At 38.3% G+C, this 26,048-nt stretch overlaps 1 protein-coding gene across 2 annotated transcripts in view; it reads right to left on the bottom strand.

The window, feature by feature from the left end:
* The window catches only part of ANTXR2 (ANTXR cell adhesion molecule 2), a 158,500-nt gene that overhangs the window by 70,061 nt on the left and 62,391 nt on the right, over positions 1–26,048 (bottom strand). For both annotated transcript variants that reach the window (XM_066384843.1, XM_066384842.1), the window contains exons 12-14: positions 22,567–22,662; positions 3,783–3,827; positions 1,415–1,507 (exon numbers count right to left, since the gene is read on the bottom strand). In XM_066384843.1, the coding sequence (XP_066240940.1) occupies positions 1,415–1,507; positions 3,783–3,827; positions 22,567–22,662 (234 nt within the window). The remainder of the gene's footprint in view (positions 1–1,414; positions 1,508–3,782; positions 3,828–22,566; positions 22,663–26,048) is intronic.

Below are 26,048 nucleotides of genomic sequence, written 5' to 3' on the forward strand. Positions count from 1 at the left end.
GGTAGAGCGTCGGCCTGGCATGCAGAAGTCCCAGGTTCGATTCCCGGCCAGGGCACACAGGAGAAGCACCCATTTGCTTCACCACCCCTCCCCCTCTCCTTCCTCTCTGTCTCTCTCTTCCCCTCCCGCAGCGAGGCTCCATTGGAGCAAAGATGGCCCGGGCGCTGGGGATGGCTCCTTGGCCTCTGCCCCAGGCACTAGAGTGGCTCTGGTCGTGGCAGAGCGACGCCCCGAAGGGGCAGAACATTGCCCCTGGTGGGCGTGCCGGGTGGATCCCGGTCGGGCGCATGCGGGAGTCTGTCTGACTGTCTCACCCGGTTTCTAGGTTCAGAAAAATACAAAAAAAAAAAAAAAAAAAAAAAGAAAGAAATACCCATTTTGATAATGACAACCATGTTAAGTGGGCCTGGGCTTCTTTTGAGAAATACTGAAATGTATTCAGAAAAAGGAAATTTCTTGAGAATCTGAGTTTTATCGAAGTGTATAAAAAGAAAAAATTTTAACAGTCTTGAGGTTAATTAGCTAATTGATTTTTGTTGGCAGTAATGGGGCAGAGCAGATATGATGGTAGGGGACGTGTGACATGACTATGCAACTTTAAAAAAACCTCTTATTAAGAAGTAAAGTTAAAGGATAAGTAGTAAGGTAAAGGTGTCAAGATTTGTGTTTAATAATAAAGTTAATGTATCAATAAGAAAATTCCTTCAATTGCTGTTTGGGGTGAAATGCTGACCTATCTAAAATTGTGAAGGGTTCAGTGTTGGCAATGATTGCTTATTATTAATTAATTAATCACTTTGAAAAAATGTGGTTGTCAGAAGACCTCATTTGATTTTTATATTATTATAAATTTCAGTTTTTTTCCACAATCTGAGTCAGTCAAAAAAAATTCAATACATTCTATAAATGATATTTAGTATTAATTATGATCATTCATAAGTGGTAAATAAAAGCTGCACAAAAAAGCCTTAAATGTGCTTCCTCTGTGATAAAGTCATGTCTATACTATTAAATATTTTAACATTTTTTCTCCTCAAATAGTACATAACTATTAGATCTTTTCAACATGAGCATTGTTGCAATTTTAAGTGGCTGGGTTCTTCTAAATTGATGTTCTCTACAGTAATTTTTTCCAAAATAGTGAGAAAAACTCTAACTTTGTTTTGCCCTTTAGAATTCAGACATTTTATCAATGCAATTCTTTGACTAGTGAAGTCAGTTCTTCGTGAATAGTTTTGAAATAGCTAAAATGATTACATAGACATAAAAGTCTCCAAAAGACCTACTGTTAAGTAAAAACTGATGTATTATAATATTAAATTATAAAAAGTAAAGTTTCCATGGACTAATAGTTCTAGAAATATATACTCCTGTATGTATTTAGCAGCTGCTATTTTTTTTAAGTGATACCAACCTCCATTCTTTTAATTCCTCCGACTCCTCGACCGCCATAATAGGAAGCATCCACAGTTGGCCATTTCTTGGAAGGCAAAGGTTCTTCTTCCTCCTATTTGGATACAGTTTTTTTAATTGGTTAAGTTAAATTCTTAAAGAATTGTTTAGTCAGAACTGGCTCACACTTAACTATTTTTCTGAATAATCAATTCATATGGATGAAATGTAGTAAAATTATATATGAGGCATGTAGATGTATTTATGCTTACATGTATAAATTTCCAGTGGAGTTCTGGAGAATATGAGGACTCCTTCCTTTCCAAAATTTTAGAAATATCCCTTACTCATTAGGTTACCAAAAGTTAAAAAAGAATATCATTGTCTTTTTCCTATTCATTACTTCATATTTTAAAAGAGAAAACATTAAAATTAGAATAGCATTTCAATAACTATTTAAAGTATCAGGGTATGTATAAATTTGAACATTGTGTATTTTGTACTACAAAGTTAAGATAGTTGAGAAACTTTGGAAATTCACAACACAAATACATTCCATATTTCATGTTGCTAACATAATTTTGTCTAACAGAGTTATATAAAAGTACAATAGCTTCCCCCTTATCCCTTACAAGACCCCCAGTGGATGCCTGAAACTCTGGTAGCACCAAACCTTATATATACACTGCTTTGTTTTCTATATATACATTCCCATGATACAGTTTAATTATAAATCAGAAAAGTTCATGGATAGAAAGTTCATTCTTACTGTATATCTCAGCAACCTTAGCATATTCCCTTCCCTTCCCTTCCTTTCCCTTCTCTTCCCTTCCCTTCCCTTTCCTTTCCCTTTTCTTACTGAGAACTTTTAACTTTCCATGTAAAGGAAGCACTCTATGGCTTCTCTTTGGCATATCCAAACTGCCAGCATCACTACTCTTGCACTTTGGGGCCATTATTAAATAAAATAAGGGTTACTGGAACACAAGCACTGGGATACTGTGACAGTCGATCTGATAACTGATGGCTACTGAGTTACTAACAGGAGATGCACACAGATACACTAAACACAGTGATGATGCACATCCTGGGCAGGACAGAGTGGGATTGTATGAGACTTCATTATCCCATTCAGAATATCCTGTAATTTAAAACTTATAACTTGCTTATTCCTGGAAATTTCCATTTAATATTTTCACACCTCAGTTGCCCACAGGTAACCCACAGGTAATTGAACTACAGAAAGGAAAACTTCAGATAAGAGAGACCACTGTAATAATCATTTTGAAGATAGTAATAATAACTTTAAATTGCCATTTTTGATTTTCCATATTTTTGTAAACAAGTGACATCAGAACTATTGACATATGCTATAAGAAGTAAATTAAATCTCTCTGTGCTGTTGATCTCGATTGCCAATGTTTAATAATATGTGAAGGACTCATTACCCTAGCACATGAAAGAAATCACAATAGAACAAACAATACCAATTGACTTTCATGAATTCAAAAGTTAATACACCTCACACCTGCTAGATTAGCTATTATCAACAAGACAGGTAATAGCAAGTGCTGGAGAGGCTGTGGAAAAAAAGGAATCCTCATTCACTGTTGGTGGGAATGTAAATCAGTAATACCATTATGGAAGAAAGTATGGTAGTTCCTGAAAAACTTAAAAATAGAATTACCATATGACCCAGTAATCCCTCTACTGGGTATATACCCCCCAAACTTGAAAACATGGGTACGTAAAGATACATGCACCCTCATGTTCACTGCAGCATTGTTCACAGTGTCCAAGACATGGGAACAACCAAAATGCCCTTCAATAGAGGGTTGTATAAAGAAAATGTGGTACATATATACAATGGAATACTACTCAGCCATAAGAAATGATGACATAGTATCATTTACGACAACACGGATAGACCTTGATAACATTATACTGAGTAAAATAAGTAAATCAGAAAAAAGCTGAGAACTGTATGATTCCATACATAGGTGGGACACAAAAATGAGATTCATGGACATAGATAAGAGTGCAGTGGTTACCAGGGGGAGGGAAAAGGAAGAAAGGGGGGGTGGGGAAGGGGCTTAAAGAGAAACAAAATATAGGGTGACAGAAGATGATTTGACTTTGGGTAATGGGTATACAGCATAATTGACTGTCCAAATGATGTGGAGATTTTTTTCTCTAAATCTATGTACTCTGATTGACCAATGTCACCCTGATAAATTTAATTGTCTAAATTAATTAATTAATTAATTAATTAAAAAAGTTAATACATAGGTATCATAGTTATCTAACAATAATTAATTGGTAAAATTTGAAGATAATAACTAAATTCAGAGAAATACACCTACATCATTTATTAAACACTTATTATTTACCTCTTTTGGTGCAGAGGGTGGTGGTGGAGGAGGATCCTTGATAACCTGTCAAAAAAAAAAAAGTAAAACTTTGGTGGCATAGAGAGGAAACAATAAGGATGTACAAAATAATTAGATTAGCAAAATACTATGTTAGCACCCACGATGTCCCCGATGAACCCTGCCTCCCAATATGTCTGCTCCTCCCTTTGATCTGACGTTCCCTGTAACTCACTTTAAAAAAAAAAAAAAAGATTTATATATTCACTTTTAAAGAGGGGAGAGAGAGAAAGAGAGAGAGAAGGGGGAAGAGCAGGAAGCATCAACTCCCATATGTGCTTTGACCAAGCAAGCCCACGGTTTCGTACCGGCGACCTCAGTGTTTCAGGTCGTCACTTTATCCATTGTGCCAGCACAGGACAGGCTGTAACTCACTTTTGACTAATTAGCATGAGGTGGAAGCGGTACCATGTGACTGCTGAGGGTAGGTCAGAAGAATTTCTCTGCTTCTCCTGACACCCCTGAAACATTCATTCTGGGGGAAGCTTACTGTCACATCAAAAGTCTATCCTGAGACCATCAAGCTGTGAGGAAGCCCAGAATAACATTAGGGAATGGCTGGGTGATGAGAGATAGCTCCTGGCTAGTCCCCGCCTCAGCCATCCCCACTGAAGTGCCAGATATGTGAGGAAAGAATCATTCTTGGACACAGAGGCCTCTTAAACATTCAGGTGACTCCAGCCCAGCTACCACTTGACTGCAATCACAGGAAAGAACCCCCGAGTCAGAATCTCCTAGTGAGCCAGTCCACAGAACTGTGAAGACACTAAATCGTTGTTTGAAGACACAAGGTTGTGGAGTCATTTGTTAGAGCTAGATAAAAAGCACTGAAAATTCACAGAACTCCTTCACACATATTTATTCATTTTCTTCTATGGTAAAGATATGTTATTTGCTTCATATTTCTGGTGAATAACAAGAACCAAAATTGTCAAATACCTTACACAAGATTTCACTAAGTGGTTCTTCCAATGTCAAAATGCAAACATTTTTTACTAGATCACAGTATGCCTCTGTCAAACAGAGTAGGAATTGCTTAGCAAAATCTTCCTGCTATGACTAATTGACTTTTCATAAATTGGCAATAAAAAACTTAGCTAGCCTTGGGTGAAACAGTAGGGAAATTAACACACTCTTTCCCACTTTTAATGTAGAAACAAACCAATATTTTAGTCAATGTTCCTTTTCCTTTGAATAATTACTTAACACATTCTTTCATAAAATTGTATACAGTTAATTCTTTACATGAGAGGAATGGAGCCTAACTTCTAATTAAAATGACTTTACTAATACTGGGGTATTTGATCTTTCACACCATCACGTTATAAATTTATTGGCCAAGTGCCAGTGGCTTCTGATAATTCAGATACATATCCAAGTCTCTATACTAAGGGGGAAAAATATTTCAAAAATATTACTGCTTCACTTCACCTAATGTCAAATGTTTCAATTATGTTATTAAATTTTCAAAAGGTTAGGCCCTGCCTGGTTGGCTCAGCGGTAGAACATTGGCCTGGCGTGTGGAAGTCCTGGGTTTGATTCCTGCAGGGCACATAGGAGAAGTGCCCATCTGCTTCTCCACCCTTTCCCCTCTCCTTTCTCATTCTCTCTCTTCTTCTCCTGCAGCCAAGGCTCCACTGGAGCAAAAGTTGGCCAGGGCATTGAGGACGGCTCCATGGCCTCCACCTCAGGCACTAGAAAGGCTCCAGTTGCAAAAGAGCAAAGCCCTGATGGGCAGAGCATCGCCCCCTGGTGGGCATGCCAGGTGGATCCCGGTCAGGTGCATGCAGGAATCTCTCTGCCTCCCCACTTCTCACTTCAGAAAAATTATAAAAAAAAAAAAGAATATTTTCAAATGGTTAAAACAAAAACTTTGAAAATAAATATCATCAAAGAATTATTACTACTTAGGTATATTACTATTATCCTGGATATGTTTCTCAAAGACTGCATGTTTTTTAAAAATATATACTGAATTTTCACCAGGTTAAAGAATATGATTCTGATATTTTCATCAAAGTACTGTGGGGTTAGGGTTAGCCAGAAATTGAAAATCAGTGAAGCTGAATGAAGGAGACAGGATAATTTGCTCTTTCAGTCTTTCTCTGTGTTTATGTTTAAAAATTTCCTTAAATGAAAGGGTTTTTTAAAAAATAAATGTTATTGATAATGTGGAAATAAATGTCTCAATTTTTTATGTATAATATTTTCATCACTCAAATTTTAGTTTGAATGTAAATCTCAGGAAAAAATAGACAGTAATTATAACCCAGTGATAGGAATCTTAGACTAACTCTTTCTTATTTTTGAATGCTATAAGAGATGTTGTTATTTTTATTTAACCCTTTTATTTAACACAGTTTCATTTTATCAAAAAATACAAATTTGCAGTTTTTTTGGTAATTTGGAAAGATAAAAACCTTTGAATTTTTACAGTTAGCCCAGAAATAAACACCAGTAGAGGATTATGATTTAAAACAACATTGCAATAAAGTAAAATAAAGGTTATCAAGCTATAGGTGAATTTCTTTTATAAAAAAGAAGCACTTCAGGTCCTGGCCGGTTGGCTCAGCGGTAGAGCATCGGCCTGGCATGCAGGAGTCCCGGGTTCGATTCCCGGCCAGGGCACACAGGAGAAGCGCCTATTTGCTTCTCCACCCCTCCCCCTCTCCTTCCTCTCTGTCTCTCTTCCCCTCCTGTAGCGAAGGATCCATTGGAGCAAAGATGGCCCGGGCGCTGGGGATGGCTCTGTGGCCTCTGCCTCAGGCGCTAGAATGGCTCTGGATGCAACAGAGTGATGCCCCAGAGGGGCAGAACATCGCCCCCTGGTGGGCATGCCGGGTGGATCCTGGTCGGGCGCATGCGGGAGTCTGTCTGACTGCCTCCCCGTTTCCAGCTTCGGAAAAACGAAAAACAAAACAAAACAAAGACAAAAACAAAAAAAGAAGCACTTCATATTATTATCAACCTCTATGTATAAAAGCAATCAATGAAAACCAGATTTATCAATATTTTGTGATAGGAAGTTAGACAGATATGAGCAAAGCAAGGACTAAAGTCCAGACACGGAAGGTCACCAGGATGGGAAGCCAAAACTGGGAAGACAAAGATCTCACCACCAGGGGTCCTTTCCTTCCTTGGCTGGTCATGCACTTTAAAGCCCCTGACCTTGTATATTACTGGTCATGTGGCTCAGGCCTTCCCCTCACCTTTCCTCCCGGGCATACTGCTAGCCATGTGGGTTTAGACCCCCTAAAAGGGCAAGAGAATAGCCTCATATTTCCTCCGTACAAGCCCTTGCACAACCATTCCCTTAAGCATTAAGTACTAGAGATAATATCTAGGCCTTCAGCTCCAAGTCCAGAAAAGCAGCAAAAGCAGATGAAGGGAGCCACAGCTGACCTCAGGGCCAGCTGCATTGACTAATGACCCCCTGCTTCGGGGATGACCAATCAATGGGAACCACAACCCTAAAAAGACACAATTGGAGAGCTGATGGATAATTTATTGAGATCTTCCCCTAAACTACCCACCCTTAAAATCTCCTAGGACTGAAGACCTGGTGAGGGTATACTGCCCTTGTCCGGGGAGCACACCCATGACTTTCCCTCCCCCTTTCCTCTCGTCTTCCCCCCACAGTCATACATCTCTTAAACTCTCAGGGTCCTCATGAGACTTGCAATCAGGGGAGCAGTAGGCAGTGGCAGCTCCTCTCAGGCTAACCCCCTGAACTTGTCTCCCAGGCCCCTTTTTCTCAGACTTCCCAATGAGCCAAAGCAGTTCCACCTAGACTCTACTGTTGCTTTTTCTATCCTAGGCACTTCCTTGTTTCACTGTCCCCAGCTTTATTAATTATCATTATTATTATTATTATTTGTTAAAAGGGGGGAGTGGGACATGCAGGGGCAGAGAGACAGAAAGAGAGAGAGATGAGAAGCATCAACCCATAGTTGCCACACCTTTGTTGTTCACAGATTGCTTTCTCATACATGCCTTGACTGGGGTGAGGTGGTCACACCAGTGACCCCTTGCTCAAGCCAGAGACTTTAGGCTCAAGCCAGCAGCCTTGGACTTCAAGTTAGCGACGTTTGGGCTCAAGCCAAAAAACATGGAGTCATGTCTATGATCCCACACTCAAGCCAGTGACCCGGTGCTCAAGTTGGTGAGCCCGTGCTCAAGCTGGATAAACCCACACTCAAGCCGATGAACTCTGGGTTTTAAACCTGGACCCTCAGTGTCCTAGGCTAATGCTCTATCCACTGCACCACCACCTGGTCAGGCTTTATTAAACTTACTCTAAAAATCACCTGGCCTGACTTGTGGTGGTGCAGTGGATAAAGCGTCGACCTGGAAATGCTGAGGTCACCGGTTCAAAACACTGGGCTTGCCTGGACAAGGCACATATGGGAGTTGATGCTTTCAGCTCCTCCCCCCCTTCTCTCTCTCTCTGTCTCTCCCTCTCCTCTCTAAAATGAATAAATAAAAAATAAATAAAAATTTTAAAAAAATCACCTGAACTTGTGTTGTGAAAATTTTCCTGCATGAAGTCAAGAACCCACAAGTTATCAGTGGGCCTAAGGCAGACTATAAAACCATTCCCCTGGCCCTGGCCGAGCCAATGGTAGAGTGTCGGCCTGGCGTGCAGAAGTCCCGGGTTCGATTCCCGGCCAGGGCACACAGGAGAGGCGCCCATCTGCTTCTCCACCCCTCCCCCTCTCCTTCCTCTCTGTCTCTCTCTTCCCCTCCTGCAGCCGAGGCTCCATTGGAGCAAAAGATGGCCCGGGCGCTGGGGATGGCTCCTTGGCTTCTGCCCCAGGAGCTAGAGTGGCTCTGGTTGCGACAAAGCGACGCCCCGGATGGGCAGAGCATCGCCCCCTGGTGGGCGTGCCAGATGGATCCCGGTGGGGCGCATGCAGGAGTCTATCTGACTGCCTCCCGTTTCCAGCTTCAGAAAAAAAAAAAAAAAATTCCCCTGTCTGGTAACAGTTTCACACTCAACAAAATAAAAACTAACCGAAACATCTTCATTTAAAATCCAACTCTCCTTCCTGTCTTTCTTGTTTCCTTCAAGCACATTACTCTTTCTAGTTACAGTCACAAATTTTTCACATAATCTACAATTTCTTCCTTTCTTCTAAATGACTTCACCAAATTATCTACCATGCCCAACATATTCTTTGAATATTCCCCCTCCTCCATGAATTCCCCCAATTTTCTCAAAGCAAAAATCAGATTCCCTTCATAGGCATCGATGCCTATTTGTTCTTCCCTAGCATTTATCAGAGTTGATAACTCTTTTTAGCTTCAAAAAACTGTGACTCCTATAGGATGGGCTTTTACGTCTTCTTTGTTCATCACTGTATTCCCAGTACTTAGTAAAGCTTCGGTTTTGTAAGGAGAAGAAAGGAAGGGAAAAAGAGAAGTTAGGAAGAAAAGAAAAGAGGAAGGTAGGAAGGTAGAAAAGCAGAGGGAGGAAGGACAGTAAGAGAGAGAAAGGAAGGAAGGGAGGAGAGAAAAAGGCAGAGGAGGAATGGGAGCGGATGAAAGCTGAGGGAGGAGAGAGAAAGAGAGGAGTGGGAAGGGGAGAAGAAAGGAAGGGAGAGGAGGAGAGAGGGGCTCAGGAAAGAGAAAGAGAGGAGGGACCCAAAATGACAGATTCTCTGCATTCCATTCCCACTCTCACTACCTAAAATCATAAACTCAAGATTCTTTGGACCTTAACAACATCTTGTACAAATTTTTTAACTTCTCCAATGCACATTCAACCAAAACGCAATATTATAAAAAAAAAACAAACCACCAAGTTGTGGTCCAACTATGTTTGAACTTCTGAAATAGAGGGAAATTCTCTACCTCACAAAACATTCACTCTATTGGCAAGGAACTCACATCATTTGAAAGATTTTCCCCCAAAAGAAGCCAAAGCCTCCCTCTCTATAGTTTCCACACCTTAGTCCTAATCCTAAAATGTGGCAACATAGAGGCACACAACTAGCTTTTCTTCCAGAAGAAAGCAGTTCTTATTTTTGAATACTAGAATGATAACCACATATCTATTGATCCTATTCACCTGGAAACTAAACATTGCAACTATTTCTCATGCAATGGCTCTGAGTTATTTTTTGTTCATCTTGTTCACATTTATTTGATCAATATGTCAAAGTGTGGTTTCCAGAACTGGTAATACCATTTTTTAAGTGTGGCCAACCCATTATAAGTAAATGAATAATGCTCAGAGAAAACAGATACACCTACCAGTCCTCACTTGCATTTTATGCATTTTAAGTAATAACATGTTGATAACATTGATTATCTTTAATTACTATAGCTTTTTATTTTTTTATTTTTATTTTTAGTCAGCAGTGTCTACACACTCTCCTTACTTAAATTAAACATCTAGCTTGTATCTCTAACTCTAATCCATCCCTAATTCTAACCTCTGTATTCAGGTCAATATTTTTCTAACAGAAGCTTATTGATCATTTCTCTGGTCAAAATGGGTCAATGGTTCCAATGGCCACAATTGAAATAAATTATATTGGAACAACCTTACAAATCATGCTTTCACTCTTAATTTTGCAAATTTCCATAAAGTGTTCTCTAAAATTCTCTTACTAAAAAGGACTAAGGTATATCTTTCATTTCACTAACTCTGAGTATAACATATCTAAACTCATTTTCATTTCCTTGTGAGAATTTCAAGTTTACTCTGTTTATTACCTGTACATTTTGCATTGGTATATAAATTTTGGAGGGCATAAATAGTATTCCCAACCTTGTTCTACAGAGCTCTCAAGAATTCCTGAACATACCCCTCCATGACTCTGCCATTTTTGTTATACTCATGATCCTGCATAGCATCCAGTTTTATCATTGATATAGGCAGACTAAATTTCAACTTAAAATCCTTATATAATCAGTGCTGACAACCTCACAACAAGATAGTGAGAGATATCTTTCCATTCTTTTACTTTACCAGAGACCCTTTATCTGATATCATAAGCTGCAAAATGGAAAACCAAAGCTCCTTTTCAATACATTTACATGAGCCAGGTCTTCTGTTCTCATTGCTCAAATGCTTCCTTCAGCATGGTGTAGTTCTTCCCTAATCCTGTACTTACAAACATCCCTTTACATCCCTCTACTTCAGCTCTAGGCAGACTAAAGATCCCTTTCCTTTCCCAAAATAAAAAGGACTGTTTCCACGTTAGGTCCTATCCAGCTTCCATGGACTAGTCCACCAAACTACTATTGCTTTATCTAGGAGCTTGAAAAGTTCTAAACTATGTTTTGCTGCTCAGTGGAACCATTCATGTTTCATTAACTTGGGTTTGCATGTTTATTTTGGAATTTTTCAATTATCACTTAAGACTGTAGTTTTCTTAAGGGAAATAATCATTTCTTCTTCTGTATAATCTTACTAGTGCCTAATAAAGTGCTCTGCAAACAGCAGGCACTAAAAATATGAATGAAAAGTAAGCTGAAGGAAATAGCTGAGAAATTCTCAAAGGCTCATAGCCAACCTCTAAGTTTATTTAAAAAATATATAGGGAGAGGAAAAATATATAAATGATAAACAGAGATGATTTCCATGAAACTAAAATATTGCTTATTCCAAAGAGAATGAAGTAGCAAATTTCTCTTTCAAACAACGATAAAAGTCAGAGAACTAAGAAGCTCAATGGCAGGTAGGAAGATATAAGACTGTTCTGTTTCTTCAACTGGGAAATTAATTTGATTAATTGTAGGTCCTTTCCAATGTGAAAATCATAATAGAATGTTAAAAAAACAAACAAACTACAAATTATATCTACCAGGACTTTTGCTTGTATGCCTTTCCATAATTAAATAGGCCATATGTCTAAATGCATTTGTATTTACCTTATTCTAGAAAAGAACATTAGGGTTTGATTTTCCAAAAACATGTCATTACTTTTACAAATGACTAAATGTATGACTTATTATAAATTTACATTGATTTTGGAATCCTGGCAGGTATGTTTTCTACATTGTTAACAATGGAAACAAAGGCCTTAAAGGTCTTCCTGAGTCAACTTCTGATCTGGTAAATTAAGAGACACAACCACCACCACAACAAGTAATAGCACCTTTAGAAACTGAACCAGAGAGATGGCTCATCTGTGTACTAGTTTTATTATCAACAATAACCACCCTTTTTCAGTTCCACCATATACACACACTGTGCTTTTATTATTTCTATAACCCTGTGCAGTTACTATGCTTCTCTCCATTTTAAATATAAGGAGAGGGAGATGCTTGCTTTAATAACTTGCTCCATGATATACAAAGATAAAATGTTAGAATTAGGATTTAAACCCAGGACCTAGGTCTATCTACCTTCAAACTCTGAATTCAATTTCCTCTGCTATATGATATCCTTTTAAAATAAGGTTTGGACTGCAAAGGGAAGGAGTGCAGAAGAAAAGCCTTAAGATTTGTTGAGTAACTGTTACTAGCTAGGATGCATAACAGAAGGGATGGTAAATACATAGGCAGGTAGACAGATAGAGGTAGCTTAATTTTTATGGTAACTGTGTGAAATAGAGGTTATCATCCCCATTTTATTGAGATATAACTTGTTAAGTCACATGCCCAATTCCATTAAACTAGAAGTGATGAAACAAAAAATAAAATGGTTTTTGTGTAATGTTATAAATTGTACCTTCTCTTCACTTTACCATGTGGCCTCATAAGTAACAAAGGAGAGTGAAAATAATCTGAAGCCATTCAAGCCAAAAGTGGCAAATATCTGTATCCAATTATATATCTACATTTCAGTAAAACTAGTGCAGGAGAAAAGAAAACCTTACTGTTAGTACAAATACATTAAAAATAACAGTCATAAGAACCCCATTCTTATATTAAATAGTGCAAGAACACAGCCATTTCGGATAAAGATGTATTCATATGCACCATATTTTATGAGAATTTGCAGATTTTAAAAGGCATAATATTGCCTAGTTGCCAGGATTTTTCTACTTAGCATTCTTCAGTTCTGCACTGAAGATTCTGGAAAACATTTTCACCACTTTATGAACCATATGCAGAGTTTGATTCTTCTCCAACTTTTTTTTCATTTGTTATTATCATCATCAGAGAGGATTACATCTCATCTACTTAGCTGCTAGAATGAAGATTTCAGTTTGGAGGAGAGCCGATTTCTTAAAAAAAAAAAAAAGTTAGCTGCTTCAGGCAACAGTCCTTTTGATCAGCTCATTAACACTTTTCAAATGTTCGAGTGATGTGGGCATTCTTTGCACTAGAAAATGTCAGCACCGGAGCCTGCAGCCAGCTTGATGCAATCATATGTTCTGATATTCAGAAAAGAGTAAAGGAACTGTCAACAGTAAACTGCATTGAATTAAAAAAGGAAAAAAAGATACTGTACAACAACTGTAGATCAAGGACTATTTCAGAACTGGTTCTTGCCAGTGACAAAAACAAACGCCTAGTTTATCAGCAATGTCATCTAAGTGCCTAGGAGCCCAAGGACAATAGAGAAATCATTCTTACTGGTTACCAAAAAACTTTTTTTAATATAGGTGGGTCTTCCTTTTATTTTCCCTTCCCTTTTTGATAAGATCAGAGAGCAAGTGTATTTCCTCTCCTCTGGAATGCATAAACACAATGTCTCTTACATTGGTGTTTGGGAAGTCCTTTCTTGAATTTCAAAAAATTAGATGCTTTCAACATCCAGACCAAAGTGTGGTCTGGGTTACCTCACTTTCCCTTTCCTTTATTCCTTGACAGACTCATCAATGGTCAGAGATTCTTATTATGAACAAATAACTGGTGGGAAGTCTGGACAATAAAGATCATTTAAAATGTCAAATGGGAACTGAAGAGCAGTGCGACAGTTTATTCTGCCAATATTTTAAGTAAAGATGTTGCTGTCAAAGCAAATAAACTAAGACCAGAAAGAGTTTTATACCCTGTTTTGTAAATGATGCTCTGTTGGAAAACATCACCATGGAAGCAACTAAGTACTAACATCACAGTATTTCAAGGAGGCAACCAAACATAAATCATTTTAATTAATGGTGCAAGGAAGGCATATTAAAATTTAAATTACTTCTGTTTTACTGTGCATTCCAAAAAAATATATTAGGCTGCTCTCAATGTAACTCAATAAAGGCACCAAGAGCCCTCCTCAATAATAAAAAAACAAGTGAATGTAGAAGCATTATTACTAGGTAGAAAAAAAAAACAGCACAGCTGTTGCTGGCTAAGAAAATGATTCCATAGAGCTCCAGTCATATATAGCTTCAAAATGAAAGCTCAACTTACTTATAAGCAAACTGGGCTTTAAAAAAAAATAACTTTTTAAATGGTTTTTTTAAATTAAGATTTATGAGATCTTTATGTAATGTCTTAAATGCACTAAAGGAAAATGAGCTTGCAGTATTCCCTTGAGGATGGAGAACTTTGGCCAAGGACACTACAGCAACATGAACATTCATCATTTCCAGTGTATTCAGATATTTATTTGCAGCTGTATAACACACTCTAATTGACAACACTCCAGAAAGCCTTTGTTTGCCACCTCATTAGCCTTACATCTGTAATTCTGCAGAGTGTGTGGTTATTCCAATGATGCAACTAGAGGCCTGTCATCACTGCCATCCTGATAGTACAACAAATCTGCTATGAACTCACATACCTTCTAAGCGACACAATGATGAAACCATTCATATTTCCTGATATCTCCCTCACAATTCAACATGTCAGTTTTTTTTTATCTTTCTTGGCCCATTTTTAAATTTATGGTAAAAGAAAGGATGCTGTTGATGTCTTTGTTAAAGAAAAGCAGTTGTTACAAAGGGATGTGAGGATACTCAATGTGTAGGATACAGACTCTTAATAGATGGTGAAAAATAACTTCATACAAAAATGAGAACTTTTTCCCTTATGGAATAGTTTGCAAACTCAACACATTTCATAATTCACTACTAGTAGTATCTAAAAACTTCAGCTTTGAATGAGGACTATTTTGTTACAATTATTACTAAAGTTCTCCAAATATCATTGGTTTAGATTTCCATTTGTCATGGAAAGCCCAGGCACAGAAAAGACACTATTCTGCAACATTTTAAATAATATCACCTCTCTTTTGTCCTTGAAAATACTCATAGAAATGAACTGAACAATTTTAAATTTTGGAATAATATCATATGAAAAGCATTTTGGGTGTCCAGATTCTATTGCAGGGTTTTTATTTTCTTAACATTTTTTTATTTTAAGCCCCTCTTTGGCAATCTGATAAAACTATGGAGCCCTTTCTCAGAATAACTGAGTTAAATTAAAATACACAGTATTTAAAGGAACCCAATTATGTTGAAATATAATTATTAAATGTGTAAAAAACTAAAACTGTGACATAGAAATATATGTTTCTTTATTAATTAATTAAATAATAAAATATAGCAAGTCTAAACTTCCATAATTTTGAAGTAGTAATATGTATAAAAGGTATTTCAAACATATATGAACAACTATAAATGTGATATAGGATGTCTGCGACACTAATGGCGACAAAGACTTCAGAACTGCTAATAACTTTGTGGACAGTGGCCTACATTCATAAATAAAGGAAATTATCAATTTCAGTTAGAAGTTAATATAAAGCTGAATTTTTCCCATCCAAGTTCATAACCCTAAGGTCAGAAATCTTTGTGGGGTATATGTAGAAGCAACTAGAAAAAAGTTAAATTGCTTCTACTTAGAGCTTTATTACAATTAAAATTTCACATGTGATTGTATCTCAGTTCTTATTATATAGAATTATGAAGGTCACATTTCCTATTTTATATGCATTATAAGGGACACGTTTTAAATAAAGTCAATGAAAATCATACAAGGAATTAAAATTGCACTGTGAATCTTTCCATGTACAAGACTTCTCCATAGTTGACAGAATTTTGATTAAAACTGCAAACAGTTTACCTTATTTTGAAATTGTTTTCCAGGTAAAGACATATGAAGTGTCTTAATTTTAAGAATTGAGAGATTTCAAAAAGGCTAAGCACTTACTGTGCAACATGACTAGTTTACAATACTAGTAAAACACACATAATACTTGAATCACATAACTAATTGTTTAATCATAATTTCATTTAAGTATCACCAAAAAAAGTACCATTTTCTAACCTGAATTACCTTTTAAAGAATTTTGGCTAAAATTTTAATATGAAATATTCTAGAGAGGATGTTTATGGCTTTGATGTGTTTCCTGTTCCTGATACTAAATTGGTTCAGCCAAGGAGATATATGTCAGTTTCAAAGACACAGTATTTAGTTCAATGTTCATTGTTTTTCCTTTCTTTGTAGAGTAAAAAGTCCACATCTAGCTTTCAAGTTACTTGATGGTTCAGCATCTAAATATGAATGGAATCTTGCTGGCTTCTTCCAACAAATAAGAAGCACCCTGGCCAGGCAGCTCAGTTGGTTAGAGTATTATCCCTATAACGCCAAGGTTGTGAGTTCAATCTCCAGTCAGGGCACATACAAGAATCAATCAGTGAATGTATGTTTCTCTCTCTCTTTTTCTCTATCTCTCTCAAAATAAATAAATTAAAAAGAAGAAGAAGAAGAAGCACCTTGAGAAAGCTATCTGTTGATTCTAATAACACATATACCCTGGATACCTCTAACATTTTAAAACTGTTCTTCCAAAACTTCCTTGTCATTTACAAGTAGTAAGCAAATTCTATTCAATATACAAAGCATTATGCATATTTACTTTATAATTACCCAAAACAAAACAGAATGATCATTTTCATTTTAAAGAATGCATATTAATTTTAGTTGTCTTGGAACCACTGCAAACTTTTTGAAGACGATGTCATTGTCTCCCATCGTAAAACCTTTTGTATACTCCATGTAAAGTTTTTATCATGAGTCCATATGAAAATATATTCCACAAACATCCCCAAATCAATAGCCCTAAGTAGTGATTCCCAACCCTGAGGAGTATCAGAACCATCCAAGGACTATATTGGTTACTTAGTATTGCTCTGACAAATTGCCACAAACTTAGTGGCATAAATAACTGAATTTTATTTTCTTATGGTTGTGGAAGTCAGAAGTCTGAAGTAAGGCTTACAAGGCTAAAATGAGGTGTTGGCATAACTGGTTCCTTCTGCAGGCTGCACAGGTACATCTGCTCCTTGCCTCGTCCAGCATCTGGTAGCCATCAGCATTCCCTGGCTAGTAGCTGCATCATTCCAATCTCAGCCTCCAAAGTCACACTGCTTTTTTCCCTTCTGTAAACTAACCTCCCTCACTGTACCTCCAATGAGGATACTTGCAATTGCAGTTAGAACCCACTTAAATTATCCTGGATAATCTTCAAGATCCTTAATTTAACCACATCCTTTTTCCCCTGTAAGATAACATTCAGTTTCTAGGAACTCATCTAGATAACGTTAGAGTTCATTATTCAGCCTCCCACATAGGCCTTTCCAAACAGCTTTGATCCCTGGAGATATCTCACCCGCTCCATTCCTTCCCCTCAGGGAAAAGAGCCACCATTGGAAATCTGACAACCACTGCTCTAAGAGCCTTCAGGTACAACAAACAAACAAATAACAATGACAAAAACCCCACAAAACTGAGACTCAGACTCGCTGTCTAAAATATAAGTAATAACACTGTCATATTTAAGTCATTATTACATATCGTAAAATTTTAATCTCTAAACAATGAATACTTAAATCATTTCACAACATATTGCATGAAATATGAAATGATTGAATGAAGTATGTGTGACAAATATTGAGCCCTCTGTTCAGGGCTTTTTTTCCCCAGGCTCTCTATCTGGTAAGAGCTCCTGAGCATATGACTCCCAAAGAGGTAAATCCCAGGCCTAACTGAATGTGCGGAAAACAGATATTTTAGGCTGTTCAGTTGAACGATTAGCTTTAAATCTCTACCCTTGATACTTAAATCACACTGAAACAAAAAGAAGTTTGTACAACAGCAAGCTGAAATAAATGTATTTTCTTCTCCTATTAAAAAGGCCCTGGCCGGTTGGCTCAGTGGTAGAGCGTGGGCCTGGCGTGCGGAAGTCCCGGGTTCGATTTCTGGCCAGGGCACACAGGAGAAGCGCCCATCTGCTTCTCCACCCCTCCCCCTCTCCTTCCTCTCTGTCTCTCTCTTCCCCTCCCGCAGCCGAGGCTCCATTGGAGCAAAGATGGCCCGGGTGCTGGGGATGGCTCCATGGCCTCTGCCTCAGGTGCTAGAATGGCTCTGGTCGCAACAGAGCAACGCCCCAGATGGGCAGAGCATCGTCCCCTGGTGGGCATGCCGGGTGGATCCCGGTCGGGTGCATGCGGGAGTCTGTTTGCCTCCCCATTTCCAGCTTCAGAAAAATACAAAAAAAAAATAATAATAATAAAGTAATATTACTGTTAACAATAGTCAAAGTCAAATTGATTTCTAAATTAATGCTTCAATTATTTAACTAACCACATTCTAATGCCAGCATATATTGTCTACGAGGAACAATATCCCACAGTTGTACTACAACACCTGGTACAACACTAAAGGCATTTTATTTTTCCACAAGGTTAGTCTCCTTCAGCCCTTTTCACATCACATCTTCATTTCCCTCTGGCTCACAGAGTCTCTGTTGTACTCCAACTGTCCACACGTTGTTAGAGCGCCTGTGCTTCAGCCATATCTAACGTGCACTATCTGCCAGTAGCTTTCCGTTTCAATTGTAGGTGGAACTGAATTTATACAGAATTAATCCCTGCCAGGACCAGATCACTAACCAAGAAGCAAGCAGAGAGTCTTTTTTGTTTTTTTTTGTTTTTAACTGATTTTAGCAAGAGGGAAAGGAAGAGAAAGAGAGACAGGAACGTCAACCTGTTCCAGTGTGTGTGCCCTGAACAGGATCGAACTGCAACTTCTGTGCTTCAGAACAATGCTCTAAACAGCTGAGCATCCGGCCATGGTAAGCAGAGCTTCTTTCAGGGGGTTATACTGATCAAATCCCTCCAGTGGCTCCTCATCATCCCTGAAGTGAGTTCAAACCTCCAAAAAGACACAGGAAGCCCTCCCTAATGGGGTTCATGCCTAAATCCCCAAAGATCTTTCACTGCTCCCTGTCAGCGGCAGGCGAGGCCTCCGCCTAGGCCCTCCTAAAGCATGCCTGAGTAACTCCTGATTCTGCATGCACTTCCTCTGAAATGTCCTTGATTAACTGCTGCCAGTTTAGTCATTATCCGAAGCTCAGTCTGGAGTCAGCAGCTTAATCAGGTTTCTCCGAAACAGCACCTTAACTCGAGCAGATTCTCAACAGCCCCTTAACTCGAGCAGATTCTCTCCCTCCGGGTTCTCACTGCTCTTCACCCTGTTGCTGTTGGACACTCCTGACCCTCCATTTACGTGTTCCCACCGCTCTGTGTGTTTATGTTAACATGTGAGTTTCCACATTATATTATAATCATTTTAGTACCCCCCAGTTTCTAGAACAGTACTGGCACATATTAGATTGCTAAGGGACGGATACAGAACTTTGTTTTACCTTCTCTCTGCTTTTAAATTAGGAACGATTTGCTGTGAATCATTCATACCTAGCTCATACACAGGGCTAGCTGCTCTCTAAATCTATATTTCTTTTTTTTTTTTTTTGTATTTTTCTGAAGCTGGAAACAGGGAGAGACAGTCAGACAGACTCCCACATGCGCCCGACCAGGATCCACCCGGCACGCCCACCAGGGGTGATGCTCTGCCCACCAGGGGGCGATGCTCTGCGCCTCCGGGGCGTCGCTCTGCTGCGACCAGAGCCACTCTAGCGCCTGGGGCAGAGGCCAAGGAGCCATCCCCAGCGCCCGGGCCATCTTTGCTCCAATGGAGCCTTGGCTGCGGGAGGGGAAGAGAGAGACAGAGAGGAAGGGGGGGGGTGGAGAAGCAGATGGGCGCTTCTCCTGTGTGCCCTGGCTGGGAATCAAACCCGGGTCCCCCGCACGCCAGGCCGACGCTCTACCGCTGAGCCAACCGGCCAGGGCCAAAATCTATATTTCTAAATGTAAAATAGAAGTGGTTCTCTCTGTTAAATAAGATCCAGAAACTAGTAAGCATTCATGATGTTCCTGAGGATTGGAAGCCCTCACAGCCTGAAAACACACCTTAAAGGTATACTAGGCCTGCCATCAGGAAATACACTCCATGTGCAGTCTGTAGAATCCTAGGGTTAGAATGGATATATTCTCATGACTTGATGACTGACTCCTCTCCACCAAACCTATTGAAGAATCCTATTTCATTTTTTGCAAGTATCTTTTAAAAAATATATACTTTGACACTTTTGAGCCTGCTGATCAACAATATGTGAGATTGCAAAGTTATGAAGGAAGAAAATCTACCACTGGAAAGTTTAAAATTAAAAAAAGAGAGAGAGTACAAATCACTTTAAGGCAGTGGTCCTCAACCTTTTTTGGGCCACGGACCAGTTTAATGTCAAAAAATATTTTCACGGACTGGCCTTTAGGGTGGGACAGATAAATGTATCACGTGACCAAGACAAGCATCAAGAGTGAGTCTTAGATGGATGTAACAGAGGGAATCTGGTCTTTTTTTTTTTTTTTTTTTTGTATTTTTCTGAAGCTGGAAACGGGGAGAGACAGTCAGACAGACTCCCGCGTGCGCCCGACTGGGATCCACCCGGCACGCCCACCAGGGGCGACGCTCTGCCCACCAGGGGGCGATGCTCTGCCCCTCCGGGGCATCACTCTGCCGCGACCAGAGCCACTCTAGTGCCTGGGGCAGAGGCCAAGGAGCCATCCCCAGCGCCCGGGCCATCTTTGCTCCAATGGAGCCTTGGCTGCGGGAGGGGAAGAGAGAGACAGAGAGGAAGGAGGGGGGGTGGAGAAGCAAATGGGCGCTTCTCCTATGTGCCCTGGCCGGGAATCGAACCCGGGTCCCCTGCACGCCAGGCCGACGCTCTACCGCTGAGTCAACCGGCCAGGGCCGAATCTGGTCATTTTTAAAAAATAAAACATCGTTCAGACTTAAATACAAATAAAATGGAAATATCGTAAGTTATTTATTCTTTCTCTGTGGACCGGTACCAAATGGCTTACAGACCGGTACCGGTCCGTGGCCCAGGGTTTGAGGACCAGTGCTTTAAGGCACAGTTTGCTTTTTAATTTGAGACTCAAGATTGCTTGCCACCCTAAATTAGTCACATCTAGGAAAACCAAGATTACAACAGGAAGCTGTTTGTGAAAATTGCTAAAGCAGGAAACTGGTTATTTCATTAAAAATACAAGATGCTTCTTGTCTCTACTGTTGTTTAAATCTGTGCCTCCTCCATGGGCCAGGTGCTCTGAGATAAGAATTATAAAGTTTCCTCATAAAAGCAGACTGAAGTTCAATTAATAACGAATGCAGAACTAATACAAAAAGCACTGTCCGATGTTACAAGGAACCTAAACTTCCTTGATTTAGAAGATGGGGGAAACGCCATCTAGTAATATATATAGAACAATTCTGTGATCTAGGAAATACAAAGTTCTACATAATGTGCTAACAATAGAAGAAATATTATCAAAATAAGTAGTAGGCATACTTTGAAAAGTGCTTCTTCAAGATAATCTTTTCTACGATACCTGAAAAATCCTAATTGGATTGCTTGAAATCTGCAGATATTTATTACTCAACAGTGCATCCTGTGCTAGGTGGAATTACAGCCCCACAAAGATGTACAAACTCTTAACTCCCGGGGACTGTGACTAAATTGCTTTAAAGGCAAAGGGACTTTGCAGATGTGATGAAGAGAAAAAGACACTGAGATGTGAGATTATCCTATCCAAGTGGCCGATCTCATCAGATGGTTCCTTAACATCAGAGGTCCTGTGCCAGCTGGTTCAGAGTCAGAGGGAGATGTGACTACAGGAAATGGCAGAAGTGATGCAACCTTGCCTGCTGTGAAGATCAAAGGAGGGGCCCTTGAGGTAATGAGTGCTGGTGGCCTCTAGCAGCTGGAAACAGATCCTCCTCTGGAGCATTACCGGAGGGATGTATCCATGCTGATACTTTAGCCCAGTTTAGACCATTGAGACCCGTGCTGGATCTGTGATTACCTCATGGTTAGATTATAAATCTGCATTGCTTTAAACTAAGCCACCAAATGTGTGGCAATTTGTTACAGCAGCAACAAAAAATCAACATGCACCCATATTCTTTCAGAGGTTTTACTCAAACATGAAAAATGATGCAAACTAAAACCAACTGTCATAACTTCAAAGGTGATTGTTTAACAGATACCCTAACATTTGTACATGATTTATTTCTAAAGTGTTTTTCTAAGAGGCAAACAGAGAAGGTGCTGAAATAGATCTGTCAAAGAGGTAATGAAAGAGGCAGTAAGCACTTGAAAAAACACTGGCAGATTATCAACCTCTTCCAACAAATACAGTAGAAAATATCATTCCATTTAAACTGAAAAACTTTTATCCCCATGACCTCTCTTACCTTCCTTCCCTCTTCTTTCAAGGCTGATTTTGAAGTATTTCTAGATGAAGTTTTATAATAAATATTTATTGGCATGCATATTTCCTAGAATTTACTATAGTGATAAAAATTATTAAGATTCAGTTTGCTCACTGAAACTTTGCCATTGTTGAACAATGTAGCATTGATTCACATTTCAGGCCTTATTTACATCCCACTGGTTAAAAAAAAAAAAAAAGTAGGACTGAAAATCCTTCTTACTCACCACTTTGCAGCAAAGGGGCCAAAACCACCACATCAAACCAATGCCCAAGAGGAGCAGTAACACCAAAATAGCAATGATGGCTGCAATTCCATTAGACTGGAGTAGGAGGAAACAAAAACAAGGTGGTCAGCAAAGCTAAGGGTCAAATCCCTGTGGACGAAAAAGGGGCCACATACTAAACCTGACAAACTCAAGGGACGCCTGCATGGTGGCCTTACAAACTCAGAGACTATAACCACATAGGATGTTCTGAACACAAAAATTCCTAACTAATAGCAGGTCATTGTGGGTAGTCCTGTCCTAGGCCTGTAGCTTCCTTGACAAAGGTCAATCTTTACCTCAAGTGAGCCTGTCTATTGTCTTTGTACAGCTAAGATAACAGACCCTGGGAATGTCAGAGTAATCTCCTTTTCCAGGCGCCTCTGGCACACCCACTCCTGAGAATGTTATTGATGTCTTGTTCCTTGTTCCCAGCCTACCATCTTTGTGCTGTAAATATTGATTATTAACTATCCTGTGTCTCTCTGTTTTACATTTTATCGAATCCCAGAGATTTCCCCACTTTGCTTTCCGCACCCCCTTAATCCACCAACAATGGATTTCATGTAACTCTCCTTAGGTTTTCTTTAATTCTAATGTATAAAATAAACTGAAAAACTGCCATTTTCCACAGCATTTTCTCAATTCATTGAGATTTTGTTTCCCAGCAATGCCATCACTTTGGTTCAAATAAATTCTTAAAAATTCTCAACAAGTTTGGATGTTTTCTATGTCGACACCCAATATACATTATTTTTGAGGAAACACCAGAAAATAATACAGGGAGTACAATAACATCAAGCCAGATTTCTACTATATTTCTTTAAATTCTTTCAATTGTAAAAATTATTTTATATTCTATTTCATATATGTTATTAAAAGGCAATTAATAATAAATACAAAATCTTTCAAAGTGTTAGAGATTGTTTTAAATTATGTCTTCAAGGAATGTAGAAAAAATCACCATTTGGGGTTACAGGAATGGTCCCTATGGTCCCTTTCTCTCATCTCTAAGAGAGAATTATTTTGTTTATAAGCATAACTATCTCTAAGAAGAATTTATGCAGAATTTTCCCAGATTTTTGAAGATGGAACACTATTTACTTTATATATGATATTTAATAATAGAACAGATGACTATCAAAAATCACCAAGGTGACAAATAAAAAATAGTGGTTCTTGTTAGCAAATGGTATACCCACATGAATGTAAAAATGCAATCTCATGCATTTATGTATCATAAAATCTCTGTTGGCAGTTCAGACACTACCTCCACAAAGCCACAATGATGTTCTTTTACTTCCGAATGCAGAACACCTCTAGCCCAAAGGCCCTGCTCTGGGCTCTGCCTCCAACCCCCTTCATGTAGAAACCACCTATTCATTCTACAAAGCTCAGCTGAAGCCACATCCCCAGGAAGCTTTCCCTGTACCCTCTGGCTAGAAATGCTCCTCCTTACAATATAATGTATAGTTCTCTATACTTTAATCTTTAGTACTATCAAAATTTGTTTATTTGTTTATGAATAACTGTGATTATTCATTTAATTCTTTTTTCTCACACAATCCACTGTGAGCTCTAAGAAGATAGGAGCTAGCTCCAACCCACTTATCAATGTTCATTCCATGCTTGGCTATTTGCTGAGAGAATGAACTCTGAAGAAATAAGGCTGCAAAAGCCACAAACACAAAGAAGAGTGTTTAATGAATTTTTAACATAGATCTAAGGCTTCTAAGGGAACAATGTGTCTCTCCTAACCCACTTGGTGAGATCCCCAGTAATAATGTCTTATTTTGTTATGCTTTAAGGAAAGAATCAGGGAAGAAAAATCATAAATCAATAAGTTTCTGGGTAAAAACTTGGGACTTTATAAGGCAGATTTTCAGAGATACATTTCCTGTCATTCAATACAGATGAGAAGTAGAAGCCCAGAACTCAGGTTGAGAGCCACACTTATCCCAAGGGTTGATAGAAGGTTAGGGGAGGGGGAGCAACAGAGAACCTACCAGTATCCATTTTAGAATGTCACTGTATTAAAAAGTATGAGGAAATAGAGGCCCTGAGAAATTAAACAATTTGCTTAATATCAACCTCTATACTAATCCACAAACTAAGAAAGCCAGTTGTTCCCAAAGCAACAAACTGTGGAAAAACCATGATTATTAAATCTCTCTTAGAAAATCACTTTGCACATTAACATAGTTATAAAGCTCTGAATGGTTTTGGAGTAAAGAAGTCCAACTTAATATCAGCACAGAATCTTTTTTTTTTTTTTTCTCATAACATTTCAATAGCCTACAGAACCAGGATTCCCTAGAATCCACTTTGGAAAACATATTGATCAAAGCTAAGAAGCATTCTGATGTTTAAGTGAAAATGGTAGTGGCATTTAATTAGAACATTTTATAATGGAAACTGAAGTGTAATACATGATGATCTATACACAAAAACAGATAATAATCTTTATGTAAACAGTTATTTGTAAATAACTGAAAAAAGAAGGTAGTTTTCAAAAGTATTAGCAAGGAAGTACTAACAAAATATACTTGGTTTAGTTAATCTGAAGAAATCTTGAAATGTCATTTCCTGTATCTTCTGTTAGTATCACAATGAAAAAGGAAGAAAGAGAAATTACTACATAGTGGCTTGGAAACTGTCTCAAAACCAATTTTCAAAGATATTTACTATTAGCAGACTTTCAGTTTTAATAAATCCATTACAAAATAACTTAAAACAATTCTCAGGGAGACTGGGTGAAAAAGGTGAAGGTGTTAATAAATACAAATTGGTAGATACAAAACACTCACAGGGATACAACGTACAGCATAGAGAATATAGTCAATAATACTGTAATAACTATGTATGGTGCCAGGTGGGTACTGGAAATAACAGGGGGATCATTTTGTAAAGTATATGATTGTCTAACCACTATGCTGTACACCTGAAACTAATACAAAATAATACTGAAAGTAAACATGTAATTGAAAAATAAAATTAAAAAATATATATACATGTATATATCAGAGCAACACAGACCATAAAACATTAAATACTTTCAGAAAATTTCAAGAAAAGATTAGGAATCGAGTATACATGAACAATTAAAGCTATCATTTGTTTTCTAATTTTGTATCTGGATGGAAGAGGGGATAACTATGGAAGCTACTTTTGTAGCTGATGTTAGGTTGCAAATTAACCAAAACAAACATCAACAAAATATCAAAAAAATCTTTGATAATTTCATTTAATTTATCTTTCAGAAGATTACAGAAATAACTACAAAAAATTCACATATCCACACTATCTTCACAGAGCTCTATCATCTACTATTCTTAAGGTATAATATTTATTATGATAATTACCATAAAGAATTAATTAAAATAAAAAATAATAAGGCATGTACACATCTAGGAACTTCTTGGTGTAGAGTTAGGGAGAATGAA

This window comes from Saccopteryx leptura, chromosome 5, assembly GCF_036850995.1.
Source record: "Saccopteryx leptura isolate mSacLep1 chromosome 5, mSacLep1_pri_phased_curated, whole genome shotgun sequence".
Classification (NCBI taxonomy): Eukaryota; Metazoa; Chordata; class Mammalia; order Chiroptera; family Emballonuridae; genus Saccopteryx; species Saccopteryx leptura.